The sequence below is a fragment of the Xenopus laevis genome, chromosome 2S (assembly GCF_017654675.1).
Source record: "Xenopus laevis strain J_2021 chromosome 2S, Xenopus_laevis_v10.1, whole genome shotgun sequence".
NCBI classification, from domain to species: domain Eukaryota; kingdom Metazoa; phylum Chordata; class Amphibia; order Anura; family Pipidae; genus Xenopus; species Xenopus laevis.
In genome coordinates, this window is record NC_054374.1 from 130,105,662 (window position 1) to 130,126,485 (window position 20,824).

The window sequence follows — 20,824 nt, forward strand, 5'->3', positions numbered from 1 at the left end:
TACTTTCTTTAATGAAAAAATCTATCTCCAATAAACTTTAGTTTAGTTTACTGGTTTTTTTTATTACTTTTATTAAGCCATCAAAAACAGTATTACACATTGGGTAAAGTAACAGTTGTACATTATGCTTGTTTTTCATACATATTCTGTAACATTTTTTAGCTTTAATATGAAGCAAACAAAATAAAATAAATTAAAACATTAAAACAATGGTGTCACTTTTCTATCGTATTATAAGATAGAGAATCAATGCTAATTAAGGCACATTAATCTGAACTGTATGTACTGTTTTTATAAGAAACCTGACTGTATGCAGTGGAATTTCCCCTTCATTTTACTTGCCTCCCTAACTGCTCTGCAGGGAAACAATCATTCTTTCAAATGGTTACTTTCCAGAACTCAAGCAGCTTTGTTTGTTTCCCTGCAGAGCAGCCGGCAACTGTTTAGAGATTTGTATCCGTAGACCCAGTGCAATCTGCATATTCTGATTATTAATCAGTCATGTTGTATTGGCTTCTATGGCAGATATTATTTGACTTGTACTGTTTTGATAATTTATGACAATCCCTAAACTCAACCTCCCAACTGAAGCCTAGACCACACTGAGCATGTGCGTAGTCTTGGTCTTGCAAAGATTCTAAATAAATTTGAAAGCATAAATAATTTGTTTAATTGGGAGTCTGGTGCTGTAAGTTCATGTTTATATTTACATAGTATACAAAATACAGCATTTCTAGCATTATTCTATTTTAGACTCCCCTTTAAATTGCCATAAATAGTCAACGAGGGTCCTTGCCAGGCATGTTAGGTTAAAACTTGCACATAAAAACTGTGGTAAAGTATTATTGTTCAAATTCATTTTACTTTGTATATAAAAAACTATTTTTTTGGGGCCAAGGCAAAATGCCAGGACCAAGCATATTGTGTACCTTAGTAGCCCAGGGCTGCTACAAACTATGGGTACTTGTTATTGTTCAGCAATGCAGAAGGGAACACTTACTTATCCACACAGAAAGAGACCTTCATGTTGTCTTTAAGTTTAGGTAGATTCACAAGCAGCCTAAAAATGAAAAATAAAATCTGTTAATAACGGTAGCATGCCATAAAATGCAAGACCCATTTGTACTGCTAGACTGCCACACATTAAGGGTTCTCCTAAGAACAGTCCACCTACCTGACCCTCACAGAAAACGCTGTGCTGGTTTTTAACACAAGGGGGCGTTTACACAGATAGGCCACGATTGGCTGTCGATCTACCACAAAGGATCTATGAGAGGAAAAATAGACAGGGCTCAAGAAGGATGAAATATAAACTATTCAAAACACAACAAAACTGGAATCAAATAAAAAATTATGAGAAAAAAAGAGCATTTTGAAGGAAACAGTGACACCAGCAAGAAGTGTCTGAATACACCTTGAGACAGCACTGTATTTACATAGGCAAGAATGTTCTACAAATCAGTTGTACTCTCATGTAAGAAGCCATCACAGTTCATTATGGGACAATTAGCCTCACCGTAACCTCACCGTAAGTGCTTCCTTCCATGCTACATGTGTTGACTGTCCCCCACAGAAAATCATCCGCATGTAATTCCGGACTGAGAATTAAAATAGGCCCTGGCATTTCAGGTACACAAAGGCCCAATCAGCCCACACAGAGGCCCAAACAGCCCCCACCAGCCCACTAAATACTGACTTTCTATGGCACCTTATAGCAGCCCCTCTGGCATTTGCCAGAACCCACAGATTACCAATCCGGGCCTGGATATAATAATATGAAATATTGAATCTTACGCTTTACATGTTCAGTGGCATCTCGCCACTTTCTGATCCAATATTTCATATGCCTGATTTGCTGAAATTATTTTAAGATGGACTATTAAAGGTGATTTTTTTTAACTAAAGCTTCCCCTGTTGCTCTGTGGTTCTTAAATCTACAATTAGCCCATGTGTCTGCCTTGAAAGACATTAATCTTGGGGCACAAATTTGCAAGCAAAGATACAGACGTGCCACCTAATGAGAAAACAGAAAACTTTAATCAGCAGAAAAGCAGTGTATGTGTTTTTGATAATGCTTCATACAACCCACAAAGAAAAAAACTTCTAAAGTTTACAGTAAGGCTGTACATTGAAACCTGTGTGTATTCTTAATTCTACAGTATGTGCTTACAACCCAGTGATACTGTACAAATATGCTCTGATCACCTACCTCTGGAGAAGACAGGACAGCAATTCATTCAGCCTCTTTATTAGGTTGGGGAGATAAGTTTTTAGTGGCTCGTCTTCATAAGAGATTTGGGATGGGAGATTCCTGAAAATACTGTGGAGCTGGAAAAAACACTCTGCAGTCTTAGTTACCCTATACAGAAAAAATATAAAGGGGAAGGGGTAGGGTTTGTTGGTAAGTAAGGGTCTGGATTTGTTGGAACTAAAGCTAACTATAAATGATGATATTTAGATTGGCACCGTGACTTATTTCAACCATATTTTCAATAGTTTAGCATATATGGCATCTCTGGGGACAGTTTGAATAAACCTTCCATCACACTTGCTCTGTCTACAATGAAAATCACCTGCACTTAGGGTTGCCACCTGGCCAGTATTTACCGGACTAGCTGGTAAAACACCTGCCAAGGCCTGGGTTGGTATTACAAATTTACCAGCAAAGTAGCTGCCGGTAAATTTGTAATGCTCCTAACAAAAGCCCTCAGGCCGCCCCCAACCTGCTCAAAATGTACCTTGTTTGCTGCCTTCTGGCCAATGGCGTGTTCTGGCTCCACCCCTTTACTTCACTGCCGCCCCTTTCTACATCACGGCCCACCCCCTTTTATGTCACGGCCTGCCCCTTTGTTCCCACCCCCACCACCAGCCGGTGAAAATTTTATTAAAAGGTGGCAACCCTACCTGCACTCTGAAAATAAACTTTAAATCTTCTTGGCAATTCATGGTGCACTGGCAGATAGGGATGTGAGAGGAGTCACAGCTCCTCCTCACTTCCTGTTAGGGGCAGCCTGGAGCCTAGATATCAGCCTGAACAAATGGAACAATGGGCAACAGACAGAATTTGATAGGATAGTGTACATAAACCCTTTGGATACCACAGAAAACAATAGCCCATTTTCAACACCTCCCCAACTAATAGCATAAAGCTGTATAACTATTATATCAGGCCATTATAAGGTCAACTGCAGAGGTAAGATATTGCTGACTAACCGTTAAATATTGCATGATTTGACAAGCCACATGTATAATAATTCAGTAAGAGCATGACAAATCATAGATTCACCAATGATCAGTCTCTTTGATCACATATCCAACTTCTTGGAACACTAGCTCAGTTAGATCAGGCACTTATGGGCAGAAGTTTTTTATCCAGCGTATATTCTCCATCTGTATTCCATGATACAGATAGTAGAGTTGAAGTTGCGCTCTGTAAAGTTTACAACAGGCCGACACAGCGCCGAAAACATGACAAAGAGGATCTGCTTTTCTCTATCTATGTACAAAATGCAGGCGGAGAAAACAGTGTCGTGTATCCTTAGCTTAAAGGGATACTGTCATGGGAAAAAAAATTTTTTCAAAATGAATCAGTTAATAGTGATGCTCCAGCAGAATTCTGCACTGAAATCCATTTCTCAAAAGAGCAAACAGATTTTTTTATATTCAATTTTGAAATCTGACATGGGGCTAGACATTTTGTCAATTTCCCAGCTGCCCCTGGTCGAGTGACTTGTGCCTGCACTTTAGGAGAGAAATGCTTTCTGGCAGGCTGCTGTTTTTCGTTCTCAATGTAACTGAAGGAGTCTCAGTGGGACATGGGTTTTTACTACTGAGTGTTGTTCTTAGATCTACCAGGCAGCTGTTATCTTGTGTTAGGGAGCTGTTATCTGGTTATCTTCCCATTGTTTTTTTGTTTGGCTGCTGGGGGGGAAAGGAACTTGCAGTACAGCAGTAAAGAGTTATTGAAGTTTATCAGAGCACAAGTCACATGACTTGGGGCAGCTGGGAAATTGACAAAATGTCTAGTCCCATGTCAGATTTCAAAATTGAATATAAAAAAATCTGTTTGCTCTTTTGAGAAATGGATTTCAGTGCAGAATTCTGCTGGAGCAGCACTATTAACTGATGCATTTTGAAAAAAAACAACATTTTCCATGACAGTATCCCTTTAAGGATACAATTCTATTGATGCTGTTACTTTTTATTACCTATCTTTTTTTTTAGACCCTTTGCTATACATCTTGCAGTCTCTCATTCAAACCACCTCCTGGTTGATAGAGTAATTTGGACATTTGGGAAATATCAATACAACTGGTACATACATTTGAGGTATACTAAATTCCAGATCATTAATGTGGTCAACTTAATCTGTGGAATTAGCTTTCTATACTCACCACTCCTGAAGCAACTTGAGAGTCATTTCTTTGCGGGCCCCAATACATGCCAGTTTCTGCTTCAACAGCCATTCGTCTAGTTCCTTCTGCAGGAATTTAACAAGTGTCTCGCACAATCCAAGGAGAGACTTTATTTGATCCAGTAACTCCTGAGAGTAAAAATAACATTTATAAGGTAAAGCCTACAGAAGCAATGTAGCAGAGAAAGAGCAGTGCAGGATGTTCAAGAGTAGCACAAATCAGTGTGACATTGGAGGGCTAATCTGGCTAAAGTATCCCAACAGAGATTGTAAATTACTATATAAAATTATGTTTTTTAGACCACCAGCAGGCACAGTTTCAATGAGTATTTCAACTAGGTGGGCAAGTAAGTAAAATAAGGGGCATGAAAATACAAACCTTGTCATTGGCTAGCTGCATAGTTTCCAGGTGGAAACAGTGATTCTAGTGCATTTTTGCCCACCCCAGTTTTTCCATCCTCAAAATGTCTGAAATTGGCTTCCCTAACATTACTGTTATCAGTGTGAAAACCCTATGCAGACTAATATTAACGGGTCATCGGTTAGTCCATTTAAATTTAGTATGTTATAGAGTGTCGGTTTTACAGTTTTTGAGTTATTTGCCTTCAACTTCTGCATCTTTCCAGCTTCATAAGTCTACAGCTTTAGGCTAGGGCCAGACAAGCCGGATCTCAACCTGTGGAGAAACACAGAGCAAGAATCCGCTCCTCCACTGCTGCCCTTCTAGCCAACATGCCTGCACCAAGAAATGTAGCATTTCATGGCAAAATCCAATGTGTCTGCCTGCATCCAGGTGGAGGTAATGTTTCTGGGTGCAGGCTCATCAGGCAGAAGAAGAGAAGCGGATTCTCAGCTTGTGTTTCTCCGCAGGCCGAGATCAAACTCGTCTGGCTCTAGCCACAATGTTACTTTTTATTGCTTTTTAAGCCATCTCCTATTTATCCACCAATCTCTAATTTCAGCTGCTGCCTGGTTGCTAGAGTAAATTTGACCCTACAACCTGATGCTGAAGAAAAAGCTAAATAATAACAAAACCACAAAAAATATAAATGAAGACCAATTGCAAATGATTGTAGAATATCATTCTCAACATCATATTTTAATTTAAAAGTAACCTACCCCGTTAATGCAGCAAAGGAGAGGTGTTTTAATTGGGGGTGTTTTAAACACAGAAATAGATCATAGATCTTAGGTCTTGAAGTATTCTGGAGTGAGCTGTTCTCAAACGGTAAATACTTTTTAACTAATCCTCAAAGCAACTATACAACAAATTCTACCTTCATACTAACCATGCGCTTTCTGTCCAGTTCATTCAACAGAATCTGCAGCTCATCACTCTTCTTCTTTAAATGTTGGTCATTTGGGTGTGATCTTGCTGTAAGGTACCATACAAGAAATTACCTTATCTGCTAACCTTAAAAAGACAGATTATAGCATCTGCAGGTTATAGAATTAACAGGCCCGGATTTGTGGTGAGGCCGCTCTATGGAGAGCACTGGGGACGCACTGCTCCCCAGTGTTCCGGCACCTGCATGCTGAGAATTAATCAGATATGGAACAAACATATCTTACCTCTTGTCCAAGTAACATCGGTGTGTACCATTGCCACGGTTAACACCAGGGCAATGGATGGTGCACAGAAGATTGCAGGTTTTTTACCAGTTTTTAGGAGGCTTTTACCCAGTTGCTCCAACAAGAATGTGCTAGCATCATTCCTTGCAAGGAATTCACTAGCACACAAGACTTATGATTGCAGTGCAAGCCTAAAACTGCAAGGGCTTGCCCTGCAATTCTAAGTCTTGTGTGCTAGTGAATTCCTTGCAATATTGTACCTGAATGTTGCTGAATCCTCTATCACTGTGTCCCAAGCCACTATCTTCGGGTGTGTGTGTGCTTTACTTGCTAGACCAGCATCATGTCTTGTCAAGACTAACCTCTCATGTGTAGGTGCTCAGACCATACCATACAGCTGTTTACTAACTATCAAGGAATCGAAAGTTATTTCTGGTCCCTCAGTTAGCAATAGGATCACCTGCATTTACAGTATATGCTCCATTTAGAACATGTAGACTGTGAGGACCTTTATTAAGTTGATACTGTTTTTCCAAGATTGAAGATCGAAGTTTAAAGTTTAATGTTCCTGTCTCTGGTGTTTCATTCTGGCAGCTCGGTAATCCAGGTGCAGATTACAATTATTTTCAAAAAATTATTCGAAAAACAGTCACAAATAGATCGAATAGTAAATGGAAGAAGTCTTAATTTCTAGTGAACTATGTGAAAACAACTGCAATGAGAAAAGTGTTGGAAGATAAACATCCCCTTTTATTTGTCTGACATACTCACCTACTATATTATAGTTCCTGTTCTTGAATTCAAATGTTTCCCACGTATCCACTAAATATTTCACTTCATTGTCCATGGACTAAAACACAGAAGAAGAAAAAAAACCTCAAAGGGAGTATTTTAACTGAAGTAACCTTAATTATAATATGTACTGCTCGAAAATGTGGAAATGGCATGTATGGAATATATATCCCCTAGAGCAGTTCTATAAACAGATTAATTGTGCTAGGGCATATATAAAATTTACTTTACATTGTGATTAGGAAGGTATTTATTTTCTGGACTATAATTGGTAAGGTCGGTTGTATCGCGTCCTCGGATCTCTACGTTAAACCAACAGAAAGAAATACTTTGCTACATCTTCATTCATTTCATCCTTTTCAAATAAAAAAATCTTTACCAAAATCTCAATTGAGTAGAGTCAAATCAAGCCCGTATGGCTCAAATGCAATTAAAGTAGAGAACGTATACAAGAACATAAATCTGCCATTAACACTAAAAAGATAGATCAAGCTGTTACTTACTGCAGGCCATGGAGTGCAACAATTAAAATTTCAAATTGAGGAAAAGACTTTATGGTGATGGGGCTGGTTCACAAAGGTAGACATAAGCATGAGATAAAGTGATATTGACACTGAAATATTTGATGGATAAATTGTTTTAAATTGTAATGGAGAGATATTTAGATTTAGAGTTTGTAATACAGGGGTCTACCAATATAGGCCACTATGTTACAATGTATATAAATGTGTACACATGTGCTGATTAAGTAGTTTGAAAAAAGGCTGATGTCAGTCTGAAACATTGCTAGGTGCCGGATCACAACATATATTCCAATAAAGGCTTTTAATAAGATGATTTTCTTTGCTGGTGCTGTCTGTTAGTGGAATATCGGATCGGCAAGTGAAGGTGACTGTCGTGTGACTTGCAAATCCAAGACTTGAGTTGGGAACGTGCTAACAAGAGAATTCCTCTGGAATATATATCACCCAGACAATTTGGGATTTGGGGTTTTGGGGCGTATATGCCCACAGGCTTTTATAAAACCCAAGAGGATTGTCTTGCCATGTGCCTGGATTTTTGCAAGCATAGTTAGCATGAAGTGCAATGTAGTATCTATTTACTACACAAAATCAAATCAGTCAGTTTTGAATTGTTATTTTATGGGGAATGGCAATAATATTTAGAAGCTTTCTGGATAACAGAACCCTTACTTAATAATTATGTCTAGGACTAAGAACAGGCACTGGAATTATTAAAAAGAGAATCAGACTGTGGCCACAAAAAGGGTTTGTATATATGCTAAAGGTAGTGGCCTCAAGAGATTTATGCTTTCGACTGATTTACTTCCAATAGTGCCAGAAGCTGATTTTCCCACCCACAAAGGGCAAAACAATTAAAAATGACTGCCCAGGAAATGACGTCGACATCATTACATGAGATTTGCATACTATTGCAGCTACTCTCCCAGTGTGTTTTGTTTTGATAGATTTCAATACATTTCAATGGTAAAGCAATGTCAGTGAAGTTGCTCAAAAAAGGATCTCTGTGCATGTTGGGACGACATGCGATTTAAAGTAGCTTTATATGTTTTCACACTGGTGATTTGCATTATTGTCTATTGGAAGGCAAAACAAAAGATTTATTGCTAAAACTCGCTTTTTAAAAACGCATGTGACTATGTGCCACTGCCCTAACCATACAGAGATATGGGTATCTTATCTAATCTACATATGATATTGTCACTCCTTACAAACTTTAAAAAACAGCAAATTTAATTTCTGTATATCAATTTGTTTTAGAAGATGTCAGTTTGATGTTTAAGGCTTAAGTGCAATTTTTCACCCTGCCTTAGTTACAATGAATTAGATAGCACGCTCACCAGCACCCTTTCTTTTAGTTCGATTACATGCTGCTCAATCTCACGCTGTCTTCCTATCTCAATTGAAACCTGGGCAGGATGTCGGGTCTGGTGCTGTAAAAACAGAGAGTATAAAGCAATTACAAGCAATTAGAGCAATAACAGCCATGGTTTATCAGATTTATCTACAAGGAAAGGCTAAAATTAAATAAGCTTTATCAGAAAGGTCTATATAAATACACCAGTAAACCCTCAAAGTAATGCTGCTCTGAGTTCTTTCCTTTTATTGTGTACACATGGGCTTCTGTATCAGACTTCCTGTTTTCCACATAAACCTCCAGGGCAGGGCTTGAGCATGCTCAGTTTGCTCCTCTCCCCCTCCCTCCTCCCATCCCTGCTGTAATCTGAGCTCAGAGCTGTGAGCAGGGAGAGACTCAGGCAGGAAGTGATGTCACACCAGGCTTATATGGCAGCTTCAATCCTAAACAAACAGAGACAGTGTCTAGAGCTGTTTACTCAGTTATGGTAAAGCATTCTGCAGAATAAATATAGCGTTCTAGCTTGCACTATTATGGCTAATCTTTTGGCAATAAACTGTCTTGGAGCTTTCCTTCTCCTTTAAGTCAGTTTGGAATCATATAGCGTGTGTTCACTCTCCCCAGTCCTTTAAAAAAAACACTACTGAAGCCTAAAAAATGAATATGGCTAGAAATGCTGTATTTAATATATTCAACTTACTGTACCAAACCAGAGGTTCAGAAGCCTTATAACAGTATTGATCCATGCCCTAAGCAGCTCTTGATCTTCTTATCTCATTAGGCAAATGTTTATGTGCCACTTGCACTGCTCACACCCAATGGGATCTCGGCTGCTATTGAAAATCTAAGCTTAGGGGTCAATGGAGATTCTCAAAATCAATTGGAGTAAGAAAATGAGGATACATCTCTCACAGTAGTGGACACTACAGGGCTCATTATCAATTTGTTCTGATGGAGCATGCACTGGTTTAAAATGTTGCCATGTAATGTAAATCTAAAGAAATTACTAGTGTGACTGTATATTGTGAGTTGATACCTTCTGGACTCAGCTGACAGAAGACCGGTGCATTTGTTGTGAATCATCAGACATGAAGATGGGAAGTTACTGGGAGCACAGACCATCACTTCTAAAGGGTTGTCTGGCCTTGGGCTGAAACATAAGCATGTAGCATTTCTAGCTTAATTCTTTGTTGAGCTTTAGTTCTCCTTTAAACACAGGTGACGCAGAAAACCCTTAGGGCTCTTACTGATGAGCGGTTGTAGCTGCACTCCCCTGCGTTCCGTTTTTCTGCGTTCAGTCACAGGGGAGCGCAGGAATAGACGCATTTAGCTTTTTTCAATGGGGCTGTACTCACACATGCACGTGTAGGCGCCGAACGCAGGAAAAATGCAGCATGTTGCGTCTGAACCTGCGTTCGGCGCCTACACGCGCCTGTGTGAGTACAGCCCCATTGAAAAAAGCTAAATGCGTCTATTCCTGCGCTCCCCTGTGGTTTGAACGCAGACAAACGCAACGCAGGGGAGCGCAGCTTCAACCGCTCGTCAGTAAGAGCCCTTAGAAGCAAATAGTGACAGTAATAAATATGCCAGCTTTGACAACTGCCCTCAAACTGTGGAATATCCCATTGCAGCATTACTTTCACAAATCACTGGAGGGTAATCATCCTAAAGATAAAATGAATAACACTTTGCAATTAACCTCCCACCTGCACTTCTCTGGCTTCTGACAGGATTTGCTTTTCTTGCATTAAAAGGTCTTGGATTATCTTTGCAAGCTTTTGAGGATTTGCCTGATATTCAGCCTTAAATAAAAACCAGAAAAATATAAATATATGCACAATTTATGCATGACCACAATACGAATACTTATATAAAAATAAGAATACAGTTTAATTATAAATATATTTACCTCCATCTACTTACTTTAGGTAGAAAGGACATTTAACAAAGCTCACTGTGTACATGCCACTATTCCTATTAATGCCAGTGTTAAAGGCATTTTAGGCTATATGCTCATAAACACTCCGTAGGTTATCTCAGCCTTGAGTTTACAGTCTATAATAGCATCAAAAATGTGATGTTTTGAAGAAAAAAAGAGTCTATCGTTTGATTATCCAATTTAAAGGTACATGTACATGAAGTTAAATTCAAAACATGAGCTATGTTACACCCTATAGTGTAACATTGACTCTAAATAGCCTTGGGTTAGCTATGTATTCTGCAAAAGTTCACATGTTGTTACCTGGATGCCACATATAGATCTGCGGAAGTTGTGCTGCTGGAGTAGTTCCTGCTCCTGAGTAAATCGTCTGTACTCGATATCCAGATGCTCAAGTAGATTCTGAAATTGGAAATTAGCTAAGGACGGGTCTCTAGCTGCCTGTTTCCTAAGGGGTTAGGAACATATTGGTAATGAGTAGAAGATATAAAAAGTAAACACAAACTATTCAAGAGAATGCACAAGAATATTTGATAGATATCACAGGATGCCCATACATGGGCAGAGAGAGAGAGGCCATTATTCATTGAATTGGCAGCCAAAACAAAGGGTCTTGCATCATATGAAATTAGGCATTGGACTTCTCAGCTCAGAATATGGAATACTCTCAAGTAAAAATGCAGCCCCTACTTTTGCCAATTTATTTATGCATGAGATTGAGATGGGCATCTTTTTACAAAATGATATGTTTTCTGAAAATATCTATCATTCTCACAGATACGTGGGTGATATTTTTTTCATTTGGAAGGGGGATGAACATAGGCTGTTACAGTTTGCAGAATACACTAAAGGGGTGGCTCACCTTTAAGTCAACTTTTAGTATGTTCTAGAATGACCAATGCTATGCACCTTTTCAATTGGTATTCATTTTTTTCTTTCTTTAATAGTTTAATTATTTGCCTTCTTCTTCTGACTCTTTCCAGCTTTCAAATGGGGGTCACTGACCCCATCTAAAAAAACAAATGCTCTTTAAGGCTGCACATTTATTCAGATCAGTGCATGGTTGCTAGGGTAATTTAGACCCTTGCAACCAGATTGCTAAAACTGCAAACTGGAGAGCTGCTGAATAAAAAACTTAAAAAATCAAAAACCACAGTTAATAAAAAATGAAAACCAGTTACAGACTGTCTCAGATTATTACTCTCTTCATCATACTATAAGTTTATTCAAAGGTGAACAACCCCTTCAATAAAGCACACAGAACCATAAAGTTTACACTAGAATATCGTTCCACCTCTATTCATTAAATGTAGAGATAACAAAACAAGATGGAGGCTTACAGTCAGATATGTATAGAAAACCCACAGATAATAATCTATCATTGTATAACAGTTTTCACCCACCAGGCACTCAGCAAGGATTACCCAAAAACCAATACATGCAGGCAAAATGTATACACTCAAATTAGAACCTATATAAGAAAAAAGTTGGGATTATTACACAAAGATTTAAAAGAAGAGGCTATCCCCTGTCGTTACTAAAGAGAGGCGAGAGGGATGTAACAGGAGTAAAAAGGGAGAATTTGTTAAAACGTAAGTAGAATGACAACAAAGGGAAAAGAACTCTCTTTATTAGCACATTTGATACACATTCCAAAGAGGTTAAGAACATTATTCGGAAGTGTTGGCATATGTTACAAAACTCTGCCTCTACCTCCAAATATTTTATTAATACACCTCCCCGATTTGCATACCGAAGGGGAAGAATTTTGGGCAATAGTTTGGTATACACAGACTTAAAAACCCCCATCAGTTCCAAAGCAACGGTTTTTGGGAACCCCACAACATGGCACATTCCCATTAATTTGGCACCTCTAATTTTACACACCCCTAATTTTACACACGTCTTTCTAAAAATATGATTTATCTCTTAAAATGCCCATGAAGACTGGCATATGTAGGACAGACCAGCAGACAGATACAATTACGGCTTAATGAACACAGACGTAATATTAGGAATTATGGAAGCATTAGCAAACATTTTAGGGAATACAGACATAATGTGATCCAGTTACGGTGGCAAGTGATTGAACAAGTATCAGTAACAGAAAGAGATCACCCATGTTAATTGCTACAGAGGGAATAATTTTAGTTTATGGAATTGAATACTGCAGATAAGGGATTAAATGAGGATGTCAATTTTAAATGCTTTTTGTAATTGCTCTCCATATTACTAACAACTAACCATTTTTTTCTAGATAAAAAAAAGAAAGTGTTATGTTTTGGGTAGCCGAGGATGAGTAGAATATAACAGTGCTTTATTAGCAAGTTCATGCAGACATTACACAACAGTAACTTTCACTTTTAAGCTACCAGGAAGTATGCACAGTATAAGTATGAGCAAAGCGACATCTACAGGCCATTTGCATGAAAACCACATATTCCCCCTATAGTAGGAAAGCATTTGGACAACTATAATAACAGCAACAATTAAACAGTATGCATTTTAAAACAATATTATACATTCTGTGCATCTGTCTGCCAGGTAATAATTCAGCTGGAGATGATTGAGTTGTTGTATGGCACATTGCTCTGTAGTTATGTAGGAACTCTGTTGTAAATACTTTGCTGTCTGTAGTGCTGTATGTTATTATGTTATATGAGAAAATTGTCAAAAAACGATACTAAGAGTATTGGCTTTTTGCAGCAATTATTCTTAGGCTTGGGAGCCAAAAATGGGCCCTGCTCTGTCTTGGTTGGGTCTGAAACAGATACAAACTTGTCCTTTTCTTGAGTGCAATGGTAGGTGCTTCTCAACAGGCTACAAACTCCATGTTAGTTGCACTAAGTTCCAAATATAAAGTGTTACCTGGAGAGTAGTGATGTGCGGGCCAACCCGATACCTGTGGGTCGGGCGGGTTAGGGTCAACCTCGCACTGCTCCTCGCCACCTTCCAAGGCCGGCTTCTGACTTCCGGGTTCCGGTTTTATAGTCTCGGGTCTGCTTGCGCCGCCCCTTTTGTGACATCATTGTGACGTAACCCCGGAAGCGCGGGGCGTTGGAGCAGGGCGGGTTAGGGACTGGTGCAGGTTAGGGACTGAAGTTGCCTTGTGAGGCAACTTCAGAAAACAAAGCCATCCGTATGCCATCCCACGACGATTCGCATTCTTGCCAGCGGGGGAAGATTTGTCGCTGGGTGACTTATCTCCCCATCTGCCACCACCCTAATAGGGCTGGAGTGCTGCAGGGATTACTAATACTGAGCTGATAAGATCTAAAAAGATCAAAACAAGCTGTCTGCAAATTTGGAGTTATGGCTCTAAATTATGAAAATGTGATTGTGCAACTAAACCAGTGGATGCATAAGTGAGGATTACTCACCTATTTGTGGCAATACTTTGTATGTGTATATATATATATATATATATATATATATATATATATATATATATATATATATATATGTAGTCCCGCAGTACCAGCACTCTGATCATTAAACTGGTTTGTGGTGCACGATCAATTTTTCTTCACATCAATACAGTGAGTGCTGATCCTTCTTATTCTATATATATATATATGGAAGAAGCACACCAACTTGGTCACATTTTACTGCAGAAATTGTAGCACAAGCTTTCAGGGACCAAACCCATCCGTACGTATTGCACAAGTTGGTGTGCTTGTTCCCTATATATACAACTTGGATGTTATTTGATTTGGAGGCGGTCAGGGAATTGAATGCACCCGACTGAACAAGTAAGTGGTGTGCAGCAAATAATATTTGCATCGTAACACTGAGCATGTAGCATACAGTACATACATACGCCTTTTGGCTTTTCTCATCCTAACCTTGATGTATTTTTCCCTTCAAAGTAATAGAAAATATTCACCTTCCTAACTTACTGTTTCAATAAAAATGGCATCTGACAACAATATAACAATTTTCAGTTATTTTTGAACCTCTGTTAATTTTGTTATCTGTGTTCTATTGTATCAAGTCAACTCAGCATCCTGAAAATGTCTTTATTTCAAAATGAGCAGCAAATCAAGGTCTTTTCCTCAAAGCCTCAAATACCCCCATGATGCTGAGAAATCTTACCAGTCTTGGGATTCAATCCAAGAAGCCAGGTACTGTCGCACCTCCATAGTAAATAGTTCCTGGCTGTAGAGACCCATGACCTTCTCCCGGTATACATCACTCAGCTTTAGAATGGCAGCCCACCGACTCATGGTTATGTTCTGTGATGGTCTAGAAACACAAAAAAAGTGACAGGGACACCCAAGGAATCCACAAAAGCCACATAAATGTAGTGGAAAATATCTATTTATGACACCCTCTATGTGCCTTAAATATACTTATAGACCAGCAAATCCACAAGCTCCTAGCCATACAACGCTAAAAGGATGTCATCCAATATCCAAAGATAGCCATCACCACAACACCTCTTATAGCCAGCTCCTGCTGATGTTAAACTACAAATCCCAAAATCCACTCAACAATGCTCATACTGGGAAGTTAAACAGAGGGTTCATTATTAAGTTAACTTTTAGCATGTTATAGAATGGCCAATACTAAGCAACTTTTCAATTGGTCTTCATTACTTATTTTCTAAAGTTTCTTTAAAATTATTTGCCTTCCTTTTCAGACGCTTTCCAGCTTTCAAATCGGGGCCACTGATCCCATCTAAAAACAAATGCGCTCTAAGGCTACAAATGTATTGTTATTATTTTATTACTCATCTTCCTATTCAGGCCCTCTTCTATTCATATTCCAGTCTCTCATTTAAATCAGTGCATGGTTGCTAGGGTGATTTGGGCCCTAGCAACCAGATGGCTGAAGTTGCAAACTGGAGAGCCGCTGAATAACTCAAAAACCACAAATAATAAAAAACAATTGCAAATTGTCTCAGAATATCCCTCTCTACATCATACTAACAGTTAACTCAAAGGCGAACAAGCCCTTTCAATTCAGCAGCAGCAGCAGCAGCAGCAGGAGGAGGGTCACAGGTTTGGCATCCCTAAGCTCCACTGGTTTTTACCTCATCTGCAGACTTGTGGAAAAGTCACAACCACTACAACCCCTACCAGCATGGCATTTAGTTCAGCCACAGAGCTACTTGAAGTGGCAAAACCATAGAGGCATCAGGCAGCCCATGACTCCTCATGTTGTTAAACTACAACATCCAGAACCCTGTGACAACCTTTGTCTGGATCAAAGCAACTCACACATATGCACAAAAGCACAAAGCTGTCAGGAGCATGCTGGGACCTGTAGTTCCACAGCACCGGTAGTTCCACTGCATCGGCACTACCGCACATATCCAGAAAGCCAACCAACCGTACCATATTTAACACCAGAAAATTTAAGAATCAATTATTTACAGTCTCCATCTCTACATTTAAAGGAGTTGTTCACCTTTGAGTTAATTTTTAGTATGAGGTAGAGAGTGATATTCTGAGACAATTTGCAATTGGTTTTAATTTTTTATTATTTAAGGTTTATGCATTATTTAGCTTTTTATTCAGCACCACTTTAATTTGCATTTTAAGCAATCTGGTAACTAGGGTCCAAATTACCCTAGCAACCATGTATTGATTGGAATAAGAGACTGGAATATGAATAGGAGAGGACCTTACTAGAAAGACGATAAATAAAAATTAGCAAATAACAATACATTTGAAAGCTGGAAAGAGACAGAAGGAAAAGGCAAATAAATACAAAACTATAGAAAATAAACAATGAAGACCAATTGACAAGTTGCTTAGAATTAACCATTCTATAACATAATAAAAGTTACCTAAAAGGTGAACCATCCCTTTAATAGGATTATGGGATCCAATGCAACTAATCGTATAAATGTAAACAGTGGAGTATTTGCAGACTAACATTATCCCCTTTCTATGACTTGCAGCGTCAAATTAAATCTCATTAGTACCTGCTGTCAGCCTCCAGCTACCCGAACGGTGATTTTACCTCTCTGACAGCCCGAGAAGTGAAGGCAGTATCCACTGGCAAAAGCGAAACATAACTTACTAGGCTTATCATTGGACTAACAATATGTCAATCACTTCTCTACGCCTCTTGAAAAGCCTGTCGGTCCATGAGGTGGGACTAACGGAGATAGGATGCTTTACGAGGTTCCGCCCTCGAAGAGATGAAAGTTAAAACTGAAACGTGATTGGTTAAATCTGAAGAGGGGTGGGACGAGGCGATGGATTTCCCTCTTTGGACTAGCCTATTTCCCAGGTATGATGTCACTTACGGGGTGGTGCTTGAGGAGATGGGCGTTTCCATTAGGCACTATGAATAAAAAGACAGTGCTTTATTATTCAGTGTAGTTAGGGCTTCAAAAACAAACGTGAGAGGGAGGGAGCATTCAAATACTTAGGCTACCTTAGCACCTCAGACATTTTAGCTGTGACAGGACAGTATTAGGTGGCTGCTGGTTCAGTGGTTGTGTATGGCAGAAGATACTCAGTTTGTTAATGGATGTTTATGTGCTTTGTGTATATCTGATAGAATGCAATCTGTGGTCATTCTTATGGAGCTACAGGCAGGGCCGCCAACAAAATGTTCAGGGCCCCCTGGACCCCGCCCCTGATCCCGCCCACTCCACACTTCAGTTAAAAGACCACGTAGACGTCAGTGCTAAAAAAGGTAACCCCCCCACACACGTTATAAAAAGCTATTGAAGGTCAGGCCCCCTTATAAGTTAAAAAAAACTGTGGTGCAAGGGCCCCCATAAAATTTGTTTTAAAAAATTGGTGATCAGGGCCCCCCCTATAAGTTAAAAAAAATAATTGGTGATCAGGGCCCCCCTATAAGTTAAAAAAAATAATTGGTGATCAGGGCCCCCCTATAAGTTAAAAAAAATAATTGGTGATCAGGGCCCCCCCACACGTTAAAAAAAAATAATTGGTGATCAGGGCCCCCCCTATAAGTTAAAAAAAAAAATTGGTGATCAGGGCCCCCCTACAAGTTAAAAAAAACCATTGGTGCCAGGGCCCCCCATAAAAGCTTTTTAAATAAAACATTGGTGATCAAAAAAAGAATTGTCCAGATCCCCCGACATTTTTTAAAAAATTGCTTGCCAGGGTTCTGTGTCTAAGGGGGGGCCTGGCCATGCTTCACGTATTTGATTAGCCGGGCACCCCTGCCTTCAGCGTGCTGCACAGCAGCTCTGTGCACAGAAGATTTCCCTCATGGTCCTTTAAGAACAAGTCCCGGTAAAGCTGTACAGGGATTGGATAAGGGGATCCAATCCCAATGCAGATTTACCGGGACTTATTCTTAAAGGAACAATGAGGTTAAGGAAATCTTAATAGGAGAAAATCTTCTGTGCACAGAGCTGCTGTGCAGCAAGCTGAAGGCAGGGGTGCCCGGCTAATCAAGTAAGTGAAGCATGGTGGGGCCCCCCCTTAGACACAAAGCCCTGTGGGCCCGGGACAACTGTCCCCCCTGATGGCGGCCCTGGTTATAGGTCCCAGCATGGGCATGACAGAACTGTGCTATTGTGCGTCTGTGTGAGTTGCTTTGCTCTAGACAGGACCAATGTCAGAAATCACGGGGCCCCATACAGCAACATTTTCTTCAGACTCATCGCTTGGTCTCTTGCAGGATAACGTGTAGCAGAAGTGACATTGCTTTCAAGAGGGTCAGAAATCCTTGTTTATTGTTACTCCACCAGAAAGTGTAGGGTGGATGGAGATGCAAGTATACATTTTTAACTTTGTAAAATAAAGATATATTTTTTAACTTAAAACCTTGCTGGTCCTGTGGATCCATTTTGAGTGCCGGGCAGTCCTGTTCTTTCATAGATTTTTCTGGCGTGACGCTCCTTAATTCTGGGGGTCTGGGGCTGGTGCAGACTATTCAGTGAAATATTTACAATATATTCTGGGGCACCATGTCTCTATAAATATTGTTACTCCACACTCATGTTTAAAGTCCTTGCAGTGTCATTTTAGCAAGTATTACTACTATAGCACATAGTGTAGAACTCAAATTCTAACACCAACTGGGGCAGTCTCTACGTGGCCTATCTCTGTAATTTATTCATTCAATGAATTGAATCAAAACTGTTAAATTTGTGCACTGTGTAATAATCCACTAATACTCATATGGACAAATTAAATAGACTCTGATTCAGGATGTTCAGCCTTGACCGACTGGTAATCGCAGGGTTCCCATAGTGGGGTTATACTAGGGTTGCCAGCAGCTAAACCCAAACAAAGGAGGCAGGGCAGATAGCATTGTGGGTGGGTCAGTGATGTTGGGATGGGCATGATGACATCAGAGGAAGGCACAATGATGTCAGTGGAGTAATGATGCTGGGGCAGGGTTAGTGCATCACTTAAGACGCAAATGGCTTAACTTCTGTTCAGTTTTCTGAATGTTTTAACCTAATTTGCATATGCAAATTAGGATTTGGCCGAATCCGAATCCTGCTGAAAAAGGCCGAATCCTGGATTCGGTGTATCCCTACTATTTATACAGAAATCGGTGATCAAGCTCTGAAATACAGAAATGCTACTTTAGAAAAACTATTTCTTATTTTTGATTGATGGGACATTGGTCTTTTTTCAACCCAACTTAACTATGTAACTATGATTTGCTTTTTTTTCTTTAATAATGAGAAATTAACTGTACTTCATAGCAATTAAGCCACGTTAAGGGGAGTATCTTAGTATTTAAATGTTTTTATTTATTGGCCAGATTATTGTTGTTGCTGAAAACCGAACAGAAAGTTGAGACCTGAACAGGCCTTAGAAAAACCGAACTGTTCGGGTCAAAACCGAATAGGTGGCAACTCTAGGTTAGACCAACACAAGTAATCGACTGTCCAGTAAATTGGACTCCAATAGCATTTTTGACACCATGCTCCAGAAATGACACCACTTAACACACATATCCTATTATAAAATATGTTCAGGATCCTGTGCTCAATGCACCATGTACATGTTTATTTGCATCTGTACTGGTGAATTGTGCAAAAGACTCAGTGCACCTTATTTAGTGAGTGCCCTCAATGATGCTGGAATTCTGGGGAAAAAACAGCATTGCGAGTAATCATGCTGATTTGCCTTTGAATAAGGCACTTTCATTTACAATTAATTTTAAAAACACTGAACATTTTTAATAAATGCATCTTGGAAAGTTACTTAGCATAATGTTTTCTTTTATTTGGCAAATTTTTATTTTTGGGTTGACTTGCCCTTTAAAAACGAAAACATGCAGTACGTATCCCTATATTATACTATGAGGTAGCCACCTTTTAAAGGAACACTTCAGTGTAAAAATAAAACGGGAGTATAAAAAAATGTTTCTGACATAGTTAGTTAGCCAAGGATGTACTCTAGGTCTAGGTGTTGTTTGGTTGCCTTCAATTATGAAACCCAGGCAAGGTTTGCCTGTTTGAATCCCCTTAAATGAGTGTTTCACCTTTATTAACTTATAGTTTGTTATAGAATGGCTGATTCTAAGTGACTTTTCTATTGGCCTTCATGGTTTCTTTTTTTTTTTTATACATAGTTTTTGAATTATTTGCCTTCTTCTGACTCTCTCCAACTTTCAAATGGGGGTCACTGACCCCATCTAAAAAAAAACCAAATGCTCTGTAAGGCTACACATTTATTGTTATTGCTCTTTTTTATTACTTATCTTTCTATTCAGGCCCTCTCCTATTCAATCCAATGCATGGTTGCTAGGGTAATTTTGATTATAGCAACCAGATTGGAATTGCAAACTAGAGAGCTGCTGAATCAAAAGTGAAATAACTCAAAAAACACAAATAATAACAGAATATCACTCTACGTCATACTAAAAGTTAATTCAAAGGTGAAGTGAACAACCCCTTTAACCTGATTTAGTTTTTCATTAAAAACACAATGTATGTGAAACTGTGAGCACTTTTGTGAACCTTGATTTCTACACCCTCCGCTAACCTGAAGGCTTGTGGTGTTTAGCAAGCCCTTCTACAGCACAGCCAGTAAGATATAGTATTACGGAAAGGCCGTCACCAATAGACTCCATTTTATCCAAATAGTCGAAAATTTTTTAAATTGATGTTTTTGGTACTGAAGAAATAGAACCTGAGGGAGAGACTGAGCTGCTGAAGCAAATTCTCTTTGCAGAGCTTCCCAGTAAGTCTGCCATTAGTGCTGTAATATGATAGCAAGATTCGATTTTTTTAACCTGCTCATACAGTTCTTGTATTCTCTATAAGAAAACGT

General features: G+C 39.2%; 1 protein-coding gene across 4 annotated transcripts in view; it reads right to left on the reverse strand.

The window, feature by feature from the left end:
• stat2.S (signal transducer and activator of transcription 2 S homeolog) overlaps nucleotides 1-16,630 on the reverse strand; it is a 37,750-nt gene extending 21,120 nt beyond the window's left edge. For 2 of the 4 annotated variants that reach the window (XM_018250035.2, XM_041584393.1), the window contains exons 1-11: nucleotides 16,528-16,630; nucleotides 14,691-14,840; nucleotides 10,899-11,043; nucleotides 10,363-10,458; nucleotides 8,640-8,732; nucleotides 6,758-6,836; nucleotides 5,704-5,789; nucleotides 4,395-4,543; nucleotides 2,210-2,359; nucleotides 1,175-1,267; nucleotides 1,001-1,060 (exon numbers count right to left, since the gene is read on the reverse strand). In XM_018250035.2, coding sequence (XP_018105524.1) covers nucleotides 1,001-1,060; nucleotides 1,175-1,267; nucleotides 2,210-2,359; nucleotides 4,395-4,543; nucleotides 5,704-5,789; nucleotides 6,758-6,836; nucleotides 8,640-8,732; nucleotides 10,363-10,458; nucleotides 10,899-11,043; nucleotides 14,691-14,821 — 1,082 coding nt within the window. In that variant the 5' untranslated portion in view covers nucleotides 14,822-14,840; nucleotides 16,528-16,630. Of the gene's footprint in view, nucleotides 1-1,000; nucleotides 1,061-1,174; nucleotides 1,268-2,209; nucleotides 2,360-4,394; nucleotides 4,544-5,703; nucleotides 5,790-6,757; nucleotides 6,837-8,639; nucleotides 8,733-9,692; nucleotides 9,807-10,362; nucleotides 10,459-10,898; nucleotides 11,044-14,690; nucleotides 14,841-16,527 lie in introns of those variants that run through there. The other 2 variants (XM_041584394.1, XM_041584395.1) reach the window with 2 other exon arrangements.
• Nucleotides 16,631-20,824: the final 4,194 nt, after the last annotated feature.